Consider the following 18,366-nt stretch of genomic DNA (forward strand, 5'->3'; position numbering starts at 1 on the left):
CTGAATATTCCCTGGTCCCCCTGCCCAGTTAATACTCCTCCCCCCAGACCAAGATAACTACTGTCCTGACTTCTATCGGCATCAGATTAGTTTTAAGGCAACCACTTTAAATGATTTTTGCCATTTCTTCTAGTATTTGTCTCCACATTTCTAAATAATAAGTGCACACTGCTATTCCTTCGTTTGCCAACTTTGGACAGTAACTAGGAGCTTCCTACTTCGGCAGGTCAAAGGTCACTCTCTTACTCCCCTTCCCCACCAACTGAAGCTGAAAAACTCTCTGATTTCCAGGCCCCAGCATCACACCACCCACGCTGGGCACCTGGATCTTTTAAGCTCCACAGGCGATTCTAAACAGCGCCGAGCCCAGAGGGCCCCAAGCCGGTGGCCCTGAAGCTGACATTAAACCAGCCTGACACCACCAGACACGGACGTTCGCCGAGAAGGGCTTTGAAGCGAGTTCAACCTGAACATGTCATCAAGCTCTGGGGTTAATCTGTAGTTGAAATAAGAAGAAAGCCATGAGAAACACCAGAGTGCGTCTAAGATTTTTATTGCCTGTCAGGTGTGCTCTTAGCACTCTCCATCCCTTTCTCCCGGGCAGCCCCGCACTCTGTACAAGTTCTTAGTTCAAATGGACCAGTAAAGGTTTCTTTGAGGAGCTCGGACACCTGGTCTGCCTTTAAAGAGGAAGGCTGGTTTGCACATGACTGGCACCACGACCAGAGGCTGGTACAGTCAGTCTCCTGTCCTTTGAGGAAGTCTCTCCAGGCTGGAGGCTAAGCAAACCCTCCCCCCACCTTGATGCCACTCCCTCCAGGCCAGAGGCCCTTCACTGAACCTCAGTGGGAGACACCTTCAGGCTGGGGTCCTCACAGTTGTGGCAGGAAGAGCAGCCTCACGCCTCCCCACATTTCTGATTTCCTTTCTCCCTCGGACCCCAAGCTTTGTGGTGGCTTCGCCGGCCAAGAGGGGGTGTGTCCTCTCTGCGTCCTCCCAGCCTTGGGCATCAGCTGGCCGGATGCCCCGCCAGTCCCACACGCCAGTCACCGCAAAGAACCTTACTCGCTGCCAACCCCCGGGGCGGGGACAGGACCCTCCTTCCTCTCTCCTCCGGGGTGGCCACGTCTCGCGCGCTGCCCTCTGGATGCTGTCGGCGTGCGTGGCCGCCTGGAAGTAGCCTTTGTAGCAATAATGTCATCGCTGCCAAATCCCAAGGCCACGAAATGGGAGACTCACTTCCTGGGCTCGATGAGAAGCTAGGTTGGGATCACCTGTGACCGTTCATCCTTTTTGTCTCTCTAGGCCTGAAAGGGTGCACACCTGTGACTAGGCAGGTAAGTGGGAGAATGAGAAGTGGCCGTTTTAATGAGGGAGAAACTGAGGCTCAGAAGGAAAAACGCAAAACCAAAAAAACCCACAAGGTCACAGAACAAATCCGCTTCAGCAGCTGGACACTCAAATGGGCGCTCAGCCGCGGGGCCGCAGAACGTCTCCTCCCCGCGGATGCGACCTCCCTGCGCCAGGAGTCCGCTCCCTGCTTCGCCGAGGCGGGGCCCCTGAGCAGAGCGGGGGGACCTGGAGGCCTGGGTCCGGGGAGGAGGCTGCCCCGGCTCTCAGCCTGGCCTCCCCCAGCAGGCTCAGGGCGGGCAGAACCCAAGTCACTTGGTCCCCCTGGCGCAGACCCAGGGTCTGGGGGCGGCACAGTCCGAAGCCACGAACTTGCCTCCCTCCAGGCCCCCGCAGTTGAGATCCGGTTCTTGCTGGTCTTCCTCCGGGAGTCTGGGGAAGGGCGAGAGGAAGGGAAGGTATACTCAGGCTGACGGGCCTTCCCAGCCCTTGTGCCCGCTGCCTGGGTACCGCTGGGATCGCTGCATGGAGCCCGGGGGGGCGGGGGGGTCTGGAAAGAGCTCTGAGGCAGGAGTTATGATGATGTGCCCCGCCTCTTGCCCCAGGGAGTCAGCTGTGTGGCCCTGGGCAAACCATCAAACCTCTCTGAGCAGCACTCCCCTTATCCATAGAACATGGTGACAGTCCTTCTTGGGTGGGACCCAAACAAGGGATGGGGTGATGAGGACTAAATGAAACCAAGGGACATCCTAGGCTGGGGGTGGTGCAGGGGGGTGAACCTGGCACGTGGAGGGGAAGCCCTCCAGCCCCTTTGGCGCCTGCTGTGGTATCACGTGGGTCACACTGGGGGCCCAATGCTAGCGTGTTGGGGAAAGAGGGGCCGCCCACCCAGGCCCACGGTCACTCACAGCTGGGGTGGCAGAGGGGTCCCATCGATCCAGTGCCAGCCCTGGGGGCCTCGTCGGGCCCCCACCCAGGAGTACTTGGTGACTGGGTATCTGCTCAGGAAGTCCTGAGAGAGAGAAAAGCAGCTCATCATTCTTCTCGGGCCACTGATACGGCTCACCTGGGGCTTCCGTCCCCCTACCCCATCTCCCATCCCAGGTTTCTGCAAGTTCCCAGTTCCACAAGCTAGAGAAGCGACTCATCCCTCCCCAAACACCAGGAATTGGGAAGCTGTATTAGGTGCTTGCTGGTTGACAGGCACTGTGCTCAGGACTGAGGACCAGAAATGGGGGCAATCCCATCTCAGCCCTCCCCAAGGGGAGACAGGACGTGATCGCCCATCCCCACGAACAATGCACGATGGGTACTGAGCGGACAGAGAAACGAGGCAGCTCAGAGAAGAGGGGGTGAAGGGCATGAGCAAAGCTGGGAGCCTACAAAGCAATCCAGGTGACAAACAGCAAGTAGCCTCACTGGGCAGGAGAAGAGCGCTAGGGTTGATTAGGCTGCAGAGGCGGCCAGGGAGCAGATGGTCAACAATACAGTCGCCAGCAAGAGCATAAACTACACTGCATTCATTCCGGAAGTATTATGAAGACCATTCAAAATAAGGGTGAGTATGAAGTCCCTGGGGCAACATGGGGAAAAGTCATAGTACATGAAGGGTTATAGTAAGTGAAAAAGCTGAATTAAAGTTGTGGCATGGACTTCCCTGGTGGCGCAGTGGTTAAGAATCCGCCTGCCAATGCAGGAGACACGGGTTCGATCCCTGGCCTGGGAAGATCCCACATGCCACGGAGCAACTAAGCCCGTGCGCCACAACTACTGAGCCTGTGCTCTAGAGCCCGTGAGCCACAATTATTGAGCCCGTGTGCCACAGCTACAGAAGCCCACGCACCTAGAGCCCATGCTCCACAACAAGAGAAGCCACTGCAATGAGAAGCCCGCGCACCACAACGAAGAGTAGTCCCCGCTCGCCGCAACTAGAGAAAGCCTGTGTGCAGCAACGAAGACCCAACGCAGCCAAAACTAAAATAAATAAAAATAAAATAAATAAATTTATTTTAAAAAATAAATAAATAAAAATAAAGTTGTGGCATGATTATAAGAATGAAAAAATGTGTACGCACATGGGCGCAGACACACAAGGAAAAACAAAAAGCAAAACAAGTATGTTAGAGAGCTAGCGGAGATGCTTTTTTCTTTTAAATAATTGTCCCCAGCGTCATGTTATTTTTAGTAATGAATTAAAGCAAAAAATTGTATTTAAAAAGTTTCAACTTGGAAAAAGATGTTTCAATATTGTAAGTCCTGGTGCAGGGGACTGGTGGATAGAGGTGGGGACAGTGGTCCACACCAGCCCAGTCTTTCCAGAACATAATCTGTGCTACAAAAAAAGAGTGGCAACACAGTTCCTATTGCTCGGACGGGTAATTCCACTTTGGGGAAGAAATCCAAGTACATAAAGGGGAGAAAATGAACTTTCGCAAAATTATCACACTGCTATTTGTAAAGAAAAAATGGAAACCACCCAAATGCTCTGCAGTCAGGAAATAACTAGGCCGATTCTGGGACATCAACATGATGGAAACTCACAGAGCTGTTAAAGATGATGAGCGCACGGAAGATGCAGTTACGCAAGGAAACGTAGATACAAAACCACGCCGAGTGGAAAAAAGCAGACCACGCCAGCTAGCCCAGGCCGAGCGGCACACATTCGCGTTAGTGATGAGAAGCGACATAAATCTGATGTATGTTCAGTTCTTCCCTAGGAGGGTGTTTATGTTGACAGAGACAAAACCTCTATATTTAACCCTGGGGATTAGAAAGCAAGCACCACGTGATGCCCACCCCCTTGGTGACACTCCTATTTGTCCTTGAGGTCTCAGTTTAAAGGTCACTTCCTGTAGGGACACCATTCTGACCCCCTCCCCTGGGCTGCCACAACCTTCACAGTTTAGAGCATGGTGTGTGGCATTTGGCTGGCTGGCTTCCTTGTCAGTTTTCTGTATCAGACAGTGAACTTGGTGAGCGCCGGGTGCCTGCCCTATTCACCACTGACCACGACAGCCCAGCACATAGTAGACCAGCTCAACAAAACTGGCCCCCCTCCCCTGTGTCACTGCCAATAACCAGCAAGGACCACAGGTAACAATCGGGCTGTCAGGCCAGCCCTGCTCCCAGAGGTGTTGGTGCAGACGTTCAAGAGAACATCAGCTGGTCAACAGCTGGGAGAAGAGCCAGAAGGAACTTCCAGACTGAAGGGTGCCAACCTTACCCCTTCTGAAATCCCAAAGGCCAGACTGCATCAGGCGCACGTACAGCCTCTCCTGGGCTGGTCATTTCCTCTCTGGCTGGACTCCACAGGCTGGGGCCCTTGGGCAGGGTTGGGTGGGAGTTTTGGAAGGGATGAGAAGGAACCTGGGCTGGGTTTGAGCTGCGAGTCAGAGGGCACAGCAGCTCCAAGCATCTCACTGCCGTGGCTGCAGCAGACTCGGGGCTCCTGCTGGCCAGCCCCGACCTCCTGGCAGCAATCAGCTGCCTGATCGGGAAGACACACCAGAGCTTGGAGCTCCTCCCAGGGCCGAGAAGGGGGCTATCACTGCAGAGTAGAGCTTTGGGGCTAGGCCACCCATATTCAAATTCTGGTCCTGTGACTTGCAAGCTAAGTGACCCTAGTTAAGTTACCTGACCTTTCAGAGCTTCAGTATGGTCCTCTGTAAAATGGGGAGATGTTTTGTGCACACAGCCAAGGGCATGTAGTACACACTCATTAAATGAGGCGCCTCCAGTCCGTTGGATGGTGTACAAAGCTTCGTGTCTGACTCTAATGTTAGAGTGTGACCTCATTTGATGCCCTGGCATTGCCAAGGTGATCCTTCCCTTCTCTCTGTCCTAGCCCAGGCCATGCGGCTCTCCCTCTGGGCCTCCTGGTGACAGGAGCCATGGCCTGTCCCCACCCAGCTCCACCCACTCCATTCCGTCTTTTTCCTTGCAGCTCAGACACCATTAACCTGTTCCCATTGTTAGCAAAAAATATGGTGTGGGAAAAGCATTGCCTGGAGATATAAGTAAATTCTAGAAACTTCTGTGTAATTTATGGCTCAAAGGACTGCTCCGTAATGGCACAGGTATCTGGGGCCTCCATCTACTCCAGCTGGTGCATCTCCAACTTTGCCACCAACGTGGGGGGAGGGGAACGTGATCTTGAGCAGAATTTACCTGAAATCTCATATTTTACATATTAAAATTAAGGTAAATTGTTTTCCGTCCTTTCATACATTTCTTTTTAAAAAACTGTGGTAGGGCTTCCCTGGTGGCGCAGTGGTTGAGAGTCCACCTGCCGATGCAGGGGACACGGGTTCGTGCCCCGGTCTGGGAAGATCCCACGTGCCGCGGAGCGGCTGGGCCTGTGAGCCATGGCCGCTGAGCCTGCGCGTCCGGAGCCTGTGCTTCGCAACGGGAGAGTCCACAACAGTGAGAGGCCCGCGTACCGCAAAAAAAAAAAAAAAAAAAAAAGTAAAAAACTGTGGTAAAATATATATATAAAGTTTACCATTTCAACCACTTTTAAGTGTATAATTCAGTGGCGCTAGGTTCATTCGCACTGTTGTGGGACTATCGCCCACCCCCATCTCCAAAACTTTTTCATCTTCCCCAACTGAAACTTTGTACCCACTATACAACTCCCATTTCCCCCTCCCCTTGGCAACCACCATTCTACTTTCTGCCTTCAAATATTTCTGCTTTAATATTTAAATGTTTTAAACTACTTAATTTTCTGAATCCTATGATATTTATTCGTGTTTTCATCTTTCTGCACTCAAAACGTGGCTTACAGTCAATGTGTACATTTCAGGAAGCTTCTTCCTTCCCCGACCCTGCAAAACAAAGCTGATCTTAAACCAATGGCTAGTGAGTCTAATGACTGATGGCACAGAGGCACTGAAACTTTCTCCTTTCCTCTAACCTCTTGGGGAGGACGAGACATGTCTATCCTGGGGCTGCGTGTACTACTGGCACCTTGGCGTGTCCCTGGGGTCTCGCATCCCAGCTCGTGGAGCCTGGCCTCTGCCAGCGGCCCAGCCCCTCTGCCAGCGGCCAGCCTGTCCTCCGCTGCTCTTCCCCATAACTGCCTTGGTGCCTCCTGCAGCTTCTGGCCCTTGTCCAGAACTCAGCAGGACTCCAGAGCTCCACAGTCGTCATATTCTGGATTTCAACTGCCCGAGACCCAAATCTTCACTTTGGTCTTTTTGCAAGGGGCTTTTTGGAAGCTCCTTTTTGGAAAAAGCTTATCCAAACTTTGTGATATATTTTCTGAATATATACTTGTGTTACAAATAATTGATCCTGTTTGCTTAGTTTTAAAAGAATTCAAGCTCCGTTTGCGATGTGGGTAGTTCAGCTCATCTCCCCTTTGAGGACCCCCAGCCACAGGGAGGCCATTTGTTCAGCCAATGTCCGAGGTCATGGTGGACTGAACCTGTCTGATGAGAGGCCCGAGGGCAGGGAACTTTTACTTCACCAGTTTTCTGATGACACTTGCTGTGCTCAGTGGGTCTGACTCAGGAGATGGGCCGCTAAGTCCCTGCCCAGCTCGCCCCCCTCGTCGGGTCCAGGCACTCTCTAGGGACTCACCAAGTTCCCACTGGCCTTCATTTTGTAGATGCCACCAGGCTGGGTTGGGCAGAAAACATTATATTCTGATCTCTTGCCTCCATGGGCTACCATTACTCTAGTATTTCCCCCTAATCATAGTGCATACTATTTGTAGGACATTTAGACAATTTAAAAAAGCTTTAAAGAAGAAGGAAAATAATCGCTCGTAATCTTGACTCCCGTGATAACCGCTATTAATACACTTCCTTTCAGTATGTTTTCTTTGCATATATATTTACCATATTGGGATCACACATGACTTTTTTCAATCTACATTGTATCTTTTTCATTTCCCCATGTTTTTTGGAAAAATGTGTTATTCCTGGTAATAAAATAATCCATGTTCATGTAAAACATTTTCTCCAGCAGATTTTTATATCCACTTCATGAGAACTCTCCCAGAGAAAAGAAAAATACAGAAGCTGCCTTCCCTGCAGTGTGGGGTGGAATACCTTTGATTTTAGGACTGGGCAGGAAATGAAATTTCATATGTGAGAAAATCTTAAGTAAAATTATCAACTCAAATACAGAAGTATTTTGGGAAGAAAAAAATCCTGGCTAAATAAACCTTAATACAAGAGGCCAAGAATTAAAAAATAATAATAATAACCACAAGATTAAAGGAGGAAACATAAAAGATATTACCATCTTAATGTATGCAAAAAAAATCCAAAGAAATTAGACTCATTCATGCTTAAAACTCTTAGTAAAACAGGAATAGAAGGGAACTTCCTTAAATAATAACATAAGGGGGAAAAAAGGATATAAGAATGGGAGGAGATAACAGCAGATGAGAAATGTTGACAAAATTTTGGAAGCTGGACAACACTGATTGGCTTAGCAGACCCAAGAAAGCCTAGTGATTTTTCAAGGAAAGGGTGGAGTGGGAGGAAGCTGAGAAACATGCTAATTTGTATTGAGAAGCCTCAAAGTGCTCAAATATTAGAAGCAAGGTATAGGAAAATGCCAAGGCACAGAATAAAAAGCACTTGCGTAAAAGCAGAGATAATGCAGGGAGCAGAAGAAAACTTCCAAAACACTATAATTAGTATTTACAGTGAGATAAGAGAAGATGCTTCATCCTTGAAACAGGAACAGGACACCATACAAAAGGAACATTTGAAGAACCAAAAAGAGTTCTTAAAATTACCAATAAGGCAGCAGAAATAAAAATGAAGAAAAAGACCCACAAAGGACTATTATTGTTAAATTTCAGAACACTGAATAAGAACAAAGGTGAAGACCCTGAAAATTTCCAGAGTTTGGGGTAGGGGGGCTGGTAAGAGTCACATACAAAGGATTGGGAATCAGCGTGAATGAGACTTCTTAGTGGTCGGACTAAAAGGTGGAAGGCAATGGAGCAAAATCTGCACAATTCTGGAGGTAAACTATTTCCAACTTAGAAATCTGTACCCAGCCAAGCTATCAATCAAATGAGAGGTTAGAATAAAAGTATCTTTAGACATGAAAGATCTCAAATGTCTTCCAGCAAATTTATAGCGGGTGTGCTTTACCAAGAAAAGACATGGAATCTAGGAAACGGGATCTCACACAGGAAAGAGGCAAAGGTATATTGAGGATGAAGGTAAAAAGAAATTCCAAGTCAATAGCTGGGTAGCAGGCCTCGTGAGCAGCCAGTCCAGACTGAAGCAGGAGACAGAGGATTCCAGGAGGCTGTCTGTCCATCTCCTGAACTAGTTTTTAGTTTCCGGGTTTTTTTTTTTTTTTTTTCTGGTCCACGCTGCCTTGCCCACCTTGACCTTCAATCACATATTCCTGTCATATATAACCAGAGCATCGTGCACCTTCCCTTCATAGCATAGATCAATATAGTAATTAAACATCTATTTCTATGATTTCCAGATTACTCTCTGCCTCACTCGCTGCTCTTAGTCACGTGAAGGTGGAGGCTGTGCTCTTGTGGCTCTTCATGGAATCCCCAGTGCCAAACGCAGTGTAGGTGCTCAGTAAATGTTTATTAAGGCACTGACTGAAAGAATGGTGCTTTTTCATGCATATTAGAACAGCTAATATAAATTCTTGGCACCTGCCCTAAGTTAGATAAAATTAAGCCAAGGTTTGGATCCAGTTTATCGGTCCTTTTTTGTAGCCACCCTCAGACCCACTGACTGGATTATTATTCAGCAAATATTCACTCCTCCCCCTTCACCCCCAGGGTGGGAGTGGGGCATGGACTATACTACCCTGTCCCTTTGATGTTGGGCTTGGCCATGTTATTTGCTTTGCCCAACGGAATGTTAGCACATATGACATGAGAAGTTCTCAGTTCTTGCCCTCCTGCCATTTTTCTTACAAAGAGTTTCTCTCAAGAAGAAGGACGAGAGATTCACGGAGCAAACACAAACCCAATCCATGGGCTCAAGCCAAGCGCAGCCAATCTGCGTCCCGAAGCTGAGCTGTCCTGCCAGACTCAGCCCACATTAGCCCATCCACGGGCCTCCCACAGACCAGCGATCAAGGAAGAGATGCCTATTGTCTTAAGTCACTGACTTTTGGGGTGATTTGTTACCCAGTATTATTATAGCAATACCTGACTGGAATACCCACTAAATGTAATTTATTTTCCAGACTACCTCTCAGAGAGTACACGTGCGTCTCTTCCACAGACCGGCCAGCACAGACTTGTTCCTGAGCTCACTGTTAAGTGCTTGGTCACCAGGTTGGATGGGAGCATCTCCGCTCCAGCCCTCCCCAGCTCCACTTCCACTTCTTAGAATGAAGAGCAAACTGAACATCTTGGAGACCTGATGTCTGGTCCTCCTGCATGTCACTTTATTTCTCCAGGCCTTGGTGACTTTTTCTATAACACAGAATTGGACTAGATCTTTGAGGTTCCTTCTAGTACTGAGAATCTAATCTGTAATGATAACCACGCCCCTCTCCTGCCCACCTCCCCCGCTCCTCACCTGGGTGTGTCTCAGCAGGGGGAGGGTAGCATGGTGGGCTGAGCAGAAAGCCTGGCTGGCCTCCCAGGCCTCAGCTTCGGCAGAGAGGTAGTAGCAGTGCTCCATGGACCACATCCAGCCCTGGGGGCATGGCTGGCACCTGGCCCCTGCAGCACAGAGACCACCAGTGAGTGCAGGGTAAACTGTACAGAGCTGAATGTGTGGATGTTCAAAAATCAGGGGGGCGGGGGCGGACTTCCCTGGTGGCACACTGGTTAAGAATCCGCCTGCCAATGCAGGGGACACGCGTTCGAGCCCTGGGCCGGAAAGATCCCACATGCCGCGGAGCAACTAAGCCCGTGTGCCACAACTACTGAGCCTGTGCTCTAGAGCCTGCGAGCCACAACTACTGAGGCCACGTGCCACAACTACTGAAGCCCGCATGCCTAGAGTCCACGCTCCGCAACAAGAGAAGCCACTGCGATGAGAAGCCCGTGCACTGCGACAAAGAGTAGCCCCCGTTCGCCGCAACTAGAGAAAGCCCACGTGCAGCAATGAAGACCCAACGCAGCCAAAAATAAATTAAAAAAAAAAAATCAGGGGGCGAATCTGGAGGCATGGAACTGGCAAGCCTTGGAGGGGTAAGCAAGGCGGGCAGGCCCTGGGAAGGCTGCACAGCTTGTGCACAAGGCCTCTCCAAGTGCAGGCTGTGACCACAGAAGGAAGGGGCTCTTCTCCCTTACCTCTGCTCACCGAGCCCTGTGTCTTCATGCTGCATCTGCATGGGGGGGCGTGTCTTTTTCTAATTCTCACAAAGGAGCTAGAAGGACTAGACACCCTGCTGGGGGAGCAGGGGAGGAGAGGGGACGGGGAGGTCCCATACCTGCTCTCGAGGCCAGGGCCACAATGGCCACCGTAGACACCGCCAGGAGCACGGCCATGACTGCCAGGGCCCAGCGCAGGGACCTCATGTACATGGGCAGCCCTGCGGGAGGGGAGGGGACAACCAGGAGACACAGGTTAGGAGATGGTCCCAACTCAGGACCATGCTGACTCCTATACCATCAACATGCCCACCTCATCGCCCACCCTCAGGCCCAAGACACCAGGATAAACCACTCAATTTGGGTCCAAACCTCATACCTCGGAGAAAACTGCTAGAAGATATTCCACTTCTTAAATAACTAGAAGACGTAAGATTCTCTTCAAGAAAGAAAGTGGCTAAGAACCATTTATTGAGCAACTGATGTGCATTAGACATAGGGCACAAATAGCACCAAGGATGGGGCAAGGGCCCCGCACTCAGGGAGCTAACGGGACAGGCAAAGGTAGCAGGAGATCAAACTCCACACAAGAGAGGAACGAAGGCTAGGTTCAGAGTTCGACAGACCCCCAAATTCAAGTTCGAGTCCTGACTCTATGGGCCCCTCAAGTGTTCTTGGTGGTTTTCATTTTAGCATTGGAATCACATCTGCCTCTTCTATCTCTCCAGGTCACTGGAGGCCACTAACGAAGCTTCTCACAGAGAGTGCCTTTTGGGCTGCAGAGCGCTAGACAGATGTGAGTTGTCAGCTGCCCAACGACCTAGGGGACCAGATGGCTGGAATGAGGCTGTGGAGGGGAAAGGAAGACAGGAGGACACTCCAGGTGGGAGGAAGGGTGCAAAGGCTCAGAGACAGAACATGTTCAGGGACTTCCCTGGCAGTCCCGAGATTAGGACTCTGTGCTTCCACTGCTGGGGGCCCAGGTTCGATCCTGGTCGGGGAACCAAGATCCTGCAAGCTGTGCTGCGTGGCCAGAAAAAAACAAAAGAACACATTCCGATGCCACATCCTGCCCTGTAGATGGAGTAACCAGGGAAGTCAGAGGGGAAAACTCGAGGAGTAGAACACAGTAAATGCTTAATCACAGCCAGAATTATAAGCAGCTTTCCACCTGGAAAGACACACCCATCTGAAGTAACTGAGCACTCAGAACTTGACCTCTGCCACGACTCAGGCGTGAAATCAATCAGAGCAAACACCTCGCTGCAAGGGGCCCAGGACCCACCCAAACCTTGGGGATGAAGGTCAGGAATGCCACATAATCAGTGTGAGGGTCCTAAGAACTCAATCATTATATTTCCCAAAGCCTGAAACAGCAGGCGTTAGTCTGTGGCAAATATTTCATTACTTTGAAAAGAGTAATTCCATTTAAAAGACCATGGACATTGTATATACCCACCACCCGATTTCCTTTTTGTATCTGGGATTGACATCTCCAGGGTCACACCCTCTGCTGCTTTTCTTCACTGCTCATCCCATCGTCATTGTCTACATTTCAACTACCTTTCCCACCCGACAACTGAAACACCTTCTGCTTCCTCCTAGTCAAATCCCATGGCTGGGGTGGAGCCAGGTTTTGTGCGAATTAGTTTATCCAATTGGGGCAGGGGGGCATCTTATAAAATAAAATACAGGGACTTCCCTGGTGGTGCAGTGGTTAAGAATCCGCCTGCCAATGCAGGGAACACAGGTTTGAGCCCTGGTCCGGGAAAATCCCACATGCCGCAGAGCAACTAAGCCCGTGCGCCACGACTACTGAGCCTGCACTCTAGAGCCCGTGAGGCACAACTACTGAAGCCCACGTGCCACAACTACTGAGCCTGCGCTCTAGAGCCCTCGAGCCACAACTACCAAGCCCCCGTGCCACAACTACTGAGCCTGAGCTCTAGAGCCCGTGAGCCACAGCTACTGGAGCCTGCGTGTCACAACAACTGAAGCCCGCGCGCCTAGAGCCCGTGCTCCACAACAACAGAAGCCACCACAATGAGAAGCCCACGCACCGCGACAAAGAGTAGCCCCCGATCGCTGCAACCAGAGAAAGCCCGCGTGCAGCAACGAAGACCCAACGCAGCCAAAAATAAATAAATAAATAAAATAAATTTATTAAAAAAAATAAAATACAAACTTCCAAATACAAAGTTCAGCACAGGGGCTCAAAGGGCTCCTGCCAGTGAGAGGCCTGCTTGTGCCACTGCCTCCAGGTCCATCTACTTCGGCCGGTGGCCTCTGCTCTCCCGGCGGAGCCTGACCATGCTGGACATCACCTCTCCCAGCTCCACTTCCTCCAGGCACTGAGAGCATTCTTCCTCTGAATGTACCCCTCCTGGCACCATCCCAGACTGCCAGGCGCTTTTGTTTTCTCCTGCCCAGACTGAGGACTGCTGGAGGGCAGGGTCAGGATGGCCGTTTCCTCACATCTTCCACACCTGATGTGTTGAGTACAATGTGACAGGCGGCAGCAAGGCTGGACAACCACTGAGATCCAACTGCCGCTCCCCTTCCCCAGACGGGGATGGGACTAAGCGCTTCTGACATGTGCTTACACTCTGAGGTTAGTGCTACTCATTGAGTAAGGATTTACAGAGCACTTAAGTGCCAGGTGCTGGAGATTCAGTGAAAGGCTAGACTGTCACCTGCCATGCCCCGTGGGGCTCAGAATCCAGGGGAGCATACTTACAAGAGGGATGCTGGAGCTGGGCAGCACAAGGGCCCGTGGAGCATGTAATAGGGACACCTGATCTTGCCTTGGGGACCAGAAGAGGTGACTCTGAACCAACACCTAAAGGGGAATAGTCTCCATTTGAGGATCCAGCTCTTCCCCAGTTTTATTTCTTTATTTTTTAAATTAATTATTATTTATTTATTTATTTGGTTGCACCGGGTCTTAGTTGTGGCAGGCGGGCTCCTTAGTTGTGGCATGGGAACTCTCAGTGGCGGCACGCATGTGGGATCTAGTTCCCTGACCAGGGATTGAACCCGGGCCCCCTGCACTGGGAGCAGCACAGTCTTAACCAACCGTGCTACCAGGGAAGTCCCTCCCCCCAGTTTTAGGCTCTCTGCAAAAGCCAATTTCTCTTCTGGGCTGAGGGCTCCCATATAGAACATTCCCTGAGTCCTTGATTCTTCAGTTTACACCTGGACAGCGCCTCTGGGACATCTGCCCCAAAAAGCAAGGGAAGAGACAAAGCAGTGACGTCTCCAACCCTCTCCACAGTGGTCTCCTCCCTCTTGGGTTCACAAGGAGGGGACATGAAACAGCTGGGTGGCAGCATTACCGCACTGGCCTGGGCAAGTCCCTGAGCCTGTGCCCTAGTGTGCCCTCTTCTTGTAACCAGCTTGATCTAGGCGGTAAAGGCCACCACAGGCAGAAACCACAATGCAGAGATCCTCATCCAAGCAGCCTCCCTCAGACCAAGCTTCAGCCAGGAACTTGAAAGTTCTTTAATCCCACACTTCCCAGAGAGGAAGCGCAAAGCATCAAGTGTCTGCATGCACCCTGCAGTATTTCCTGCCCGGCATCTCCCTCCCCTGACGTCATTCCTCTCCACACCCCCGGGTTACCTGCCTCATGTCCAGAGTATTGTTTCCACGTGGCAGCTCTCCCTAACCATCCAGTCCCAAAGTCTGCCTCTCCCCTGGACACTGAACACTGCTGACCACATCTTCCAGAAACTCTCTCCTTTTTCTACTTCTCTGCATCCTGATTCTCTTCCTACCACCTACATTTTTCTTTCCCAGTCTGTGGCTGGCTCCTCTTTTTTTTTTTTCCAGCTGTGCTACACAGCATGGAGGTGTGCAGGGGGTGCAGAGTCTTCTTAACCACTGGACCGCCAGGGAAGCCTGGCTCCTCTCCCTTTAAATGACATCACTACCTGGAACTCCCAAATGTACCTGCTTATTTCTCCCACGCCTCTTCCCCCATTCTCCATTCTGCAAGGATAACCCAATCAATCCATCATTCAGCTACCCAGCTCAGCAACTTGGGAATCATCCCCACTCTTCCTGTTAGCGCATCTTCATCAGGGCAGTGGCCCCACTCTCTAATTCAACCTTTGAACACTCCCTCCCACCTCTGCCATAGATCAAACCTTCATCGGCTCTTGCGGAACTGGTGCTATCACCTCTTAAGGTCTCCCTTCCTTCAATTTCATGCCTGTCCTGACCTTCCTCCACAGTGCTGGCAGAGCTCACTTTCTAGAATAAAAATCCAACCATGTTACCTCCCCACGACTCACTTCCTTGAGTCCTCACTTCCTTATCATCCCACCCTTTTAGTCACAGACTCTCCTATTATTAATCTGATTAAAAAAAAGCTACAAACTTGGGCTTCCCTGGTGGTGCAGTGGTTAAGAATCCGCCTGCCAGTGCAGGGGCCAAGGGTTCGAGCCCTGGTCCAGGAAGATCCCACATGCCGCAGAGCAACTAAGCCCGTGCGCCACAACTACTGAGTCTGCACTCTAGAGCCCGCGAGCCACAACTACTGAAGCCCACGTCACACAACTACTGAAGCCCGCGTGCCTAGAGCCCATGGTCTGCAACAAGAGAAGCCACCGCAATGAGAAGCCTGCACACCGCAACAAAGAGTAGCCTCCGCTTACCACAACTAGAGAAAGCCCGCACGCAGCAACGAAGACCAAACACAGCCAAAAGTAAATAAATAAAATAAACAAATTTATTTTTTAAAAAAAGCTACAGACTCATTGTGGTGGACAGAATAATGTCCTCCTAAAGAAGTCCACGTCTTAATCCTTGGAACCTGTGGATATGTTAGGTTACAAGGCACAGAGGAATTAAGGCTGCAGATGGAATTGAGGTTGCTTATCTGCTGACCCTGAGATGGGTAGACTATACCGAATTTCTGGGTGGGTCCAATGTCATCACAAGGGTCCTCATAAATGGAAGAGGGAGGCAAAAGGACAGGAGAGCCCCAGAGATGGCAGTGGAAAGGTTCAGCCTGACACTGGCTGGTTTTTCTCTTTTTTATTGGCTGTGCTGGGTCTTCGTTGCCGCGCACAGGCTTTCTCTAGTTGCAGCGAATGGGGGCGACTCTTCGTCGTGGTGCGTGGGCTTCTCATTGCGGTGGCTTCTCTTGTTGCGGAGCTCGGGCTCTAGGCGCGCAGCCTTCAGTAGTTGTGGCACGTGGGCTCAGTAGTTGCGGCTTGCAGGCTCAGGAGTTCTGGCGCACGGGCTTATTTGCTCCGCAGCATGTGGGATCTTCCCGGACCAGGGCCCGAACCCGTGTCCCCTGCATTGGCAGGCGGATTCTTAACCACTGCACCATCAGGGAAGTCCTGGTTGGTTTTGAATATACAGAGGACCATGAGCTAAGGAACTCAATCGCCCTCAGAAGCTAGAAAAGGCAAGGAAACAATCGTCTCCTAGGGCCCCCAGCAGGGATCACAGCCCTGCCATCTGGCCTTTAGTCTCTTGAGCCCATATCAGACTTCAGACTTACAGAACTGCAAGATAATAAATTAGTGCCATTTTAAGCCTCTAAGTTTGTGCCAATTTGTTACAGCAGCACCAGAAAACGATACACCTCTCGTGCAGAAAATGTGCTCACACCCAACTTTGCAAAAGTCCCCGCGTGATTAGAGCCCCTGAACTCTACCATGTCTAAGAACCCCTGGCATAGAGGCCCTCGGGGTTTGGAGCCTGTCTAGCTGACCGGTCTCCTCTCAACCGGTCAAGCTTTCAGCAGGTTGTCTGCTGGGGAGGCCTCTAGGCCCTCCAGCCAGAAGGCGCGCTACCACCCCCAACTCCTACTCAGCTTTCAGGGCTTTAGCTGCAGGAAGCTTTCGCATGCCCTCAAGTTCACCAGCCACTCCCTTCTGGTTCCTTGTCCAGGATTTTTGTATTTTTCACGCTCTTTCTTCTTCCCTGCAAGTCGCCACCCGCCACGCGGCAACAAAAAAACTCACACACACCCTAGCACAGTCTGGCCCGAAGTCCCCACGCAGTAGCAGCAGTAGCTGCTGAATGGATGAGTGTTAGGGGTCAACTGGTCCTCAATATACGAGAGGGAAAAAAGGAGTCTGGAACTGCGAGAGATCGGCGAGCCGAAGCAAGGAGTCGGGAGACCGCGGTGCTGCCGGGCCGCCACCGCCGTCACGTGATCCTGAAAGACCTCCCCTCGCCTGGAATTCCTTCCACCTCTACTTCTCAAAGACGCTGCGCACACCAACAGCGAACGGGAAAGTTCTTGGAGGGTCGAGGAGGGAGAATAGCGGTTTTATTCTTTTACTGCCAACAAGTTGGATTATAATTACGTAGACCAAAAGCTACCGACTCTACGCCAGAGAGGCCGGGTGGGGTTCCTCCGCCGCAGTGGCCCAACGCTGGGTGGGTAGCAGGCGGGCCTCACGTTCGTCGACCCCCACCCGAGAGCGCGGCTCCCGGCGCCGGCGCGCGCTTACCTACGAGCTTTATGACGCGGGACAGCTTCTTGTCGCCGTCCATCTCGGCGTGGAGCACGGCGTCCTCCTTGCAGCGGCAGCGGCACGTGGGGGAGCCCGGGGATTCCGCGCGCCCCTCGGTGGGACCGGCCCAACCCTCGGCGTCGAGGTCGCGCTCCGTGCGGGCTGCGGCCAGCGGCGTGCCACGGCCCCAGGTGCCTCCCGGAGACGGGGTCAGCCGCAGGAGCGGGTGCGCTGGGGAGGCGTGGTGGGAGAAGGCCGGCGATTCCGGCACCGGGACGGTGAGGAAGCGCGTGGAGGGCGCCGGCGAGGCCGCGCAGCTGCTGCCGGCCGCGCCCACGGACTTCACGCGCACGTCCACCTGCAGTTCCATGGGGGCCCAGGCGCCCCGAGCCGGCTCACCGGGCGCGGCCCTCAGCATCTGCTCGGCCCCCGGCGTCTCGCCGTCCCGGGGCTGCTCAGCCGCGGCTGGGCCCGGCGATGGCAGCTCCGGGCTGGCCGACTCCTGACGGCGGAAGGCGCTGTAGCCCGGGCTGGATGGCAGCAACCGCAGGGGCGCGGGTCGAGGCGAGGGCAGCTTCTTCCCGCCCGACAGGTCCTGGCCCGCGCCCGCCTCCTCCTTCACTGCGGGAGCCAGACTCGGGCTGCTCTCGGGACTCTCAGGGCGTCTTTCCTCCGCGGGGACCTGGGGCTGCTCCAGCTCCGGGACCCGGCTTCCCAAGGGCTCCATTGGGAACTCGGCTCCGTCTTGGTCTTCCCCCGACGCCGCCCGGGCTCCCTCCATTTTATACGCGGAGCAGCCGAGAGGTGCCGAGCGGGATGCACCTGGGCCCAGGTAGGGAGTTAGCTTCGCCTCCCGGGTTGGGACTGGTTCCGACGAGTCGCTCTAAACCGTCAAGCCACGCCCCTCTCCGTCGCCACACCCACTTCCTCCTCCGAGCCAAGGACCCGGCTGGGATTGGCTGTGGCTCGGGTTCTGTTGGCCACGCCCCTTCAGGCCCCGAGCCTCGCCTTTACTGGGCGAAGGAGAAGAGCGGGGCAGAAGGGTCTGGCTGAGGGGTTACCCAGAAAGAGCCGGGAGACGGGTTAGGGGGAGCCCAGAGCGCAGACCCTTCTCTCTTCCTTGTCCCTGGCCCCACCCATTTCCCCCTCCAGCCCTCTGCCATTGTGCTGATTTTTGAGAGTTAGGGAAGGAGCGGCACACCTAGAGGACTCCCCCAAGGCAGAAGTCCCAGAGACATGTACTCTGGAGGCCTGACTCCTACT

The 18,366-nt window shown here is 52.3% G+C and overlaps 1 protein-coding gene across 1 annotated transcript; it reads right to left on the minus strand.

Annotated features, from left to right (window-relative positions):
- Nucleotides 1-1,661: 1,661 nt before the first annotated feature.
- Nucleotides 1,662-17,884, minus strand: KLRG2 (killer cell lectin like receptor G2; the record flags this gene model as incomplete). Its single annotated transcript, XM_082846129.1, has 5 exons — nt 1,662-1,782; nt 2,259-2,362; nt 9,882-10,027; nt 10,744-10,845; nt 17,101-17,884. 5 exons carry the CDS (start codon nt 17,882-17,884, stop codon nt 1,662-1,664), a joined length of 1,257 nt encoding a protein of 418 aa, XP_082702255.1.
- Nucleotides 17,885-18,366: the final 482 nt, after the last annotated feature.

Source organism: Leucopleurus acutus, assembly GCF_964270905.1.
Source record: "Leucopleurus acutus genome assembly, chromosome: 9".
Lineage (NCBI taxonomy): Eukaryota > Metazoa > Chordata > Mammalia > Artiodactyla > Delphinidae > Leucopleurus > Leucopleurus acutus.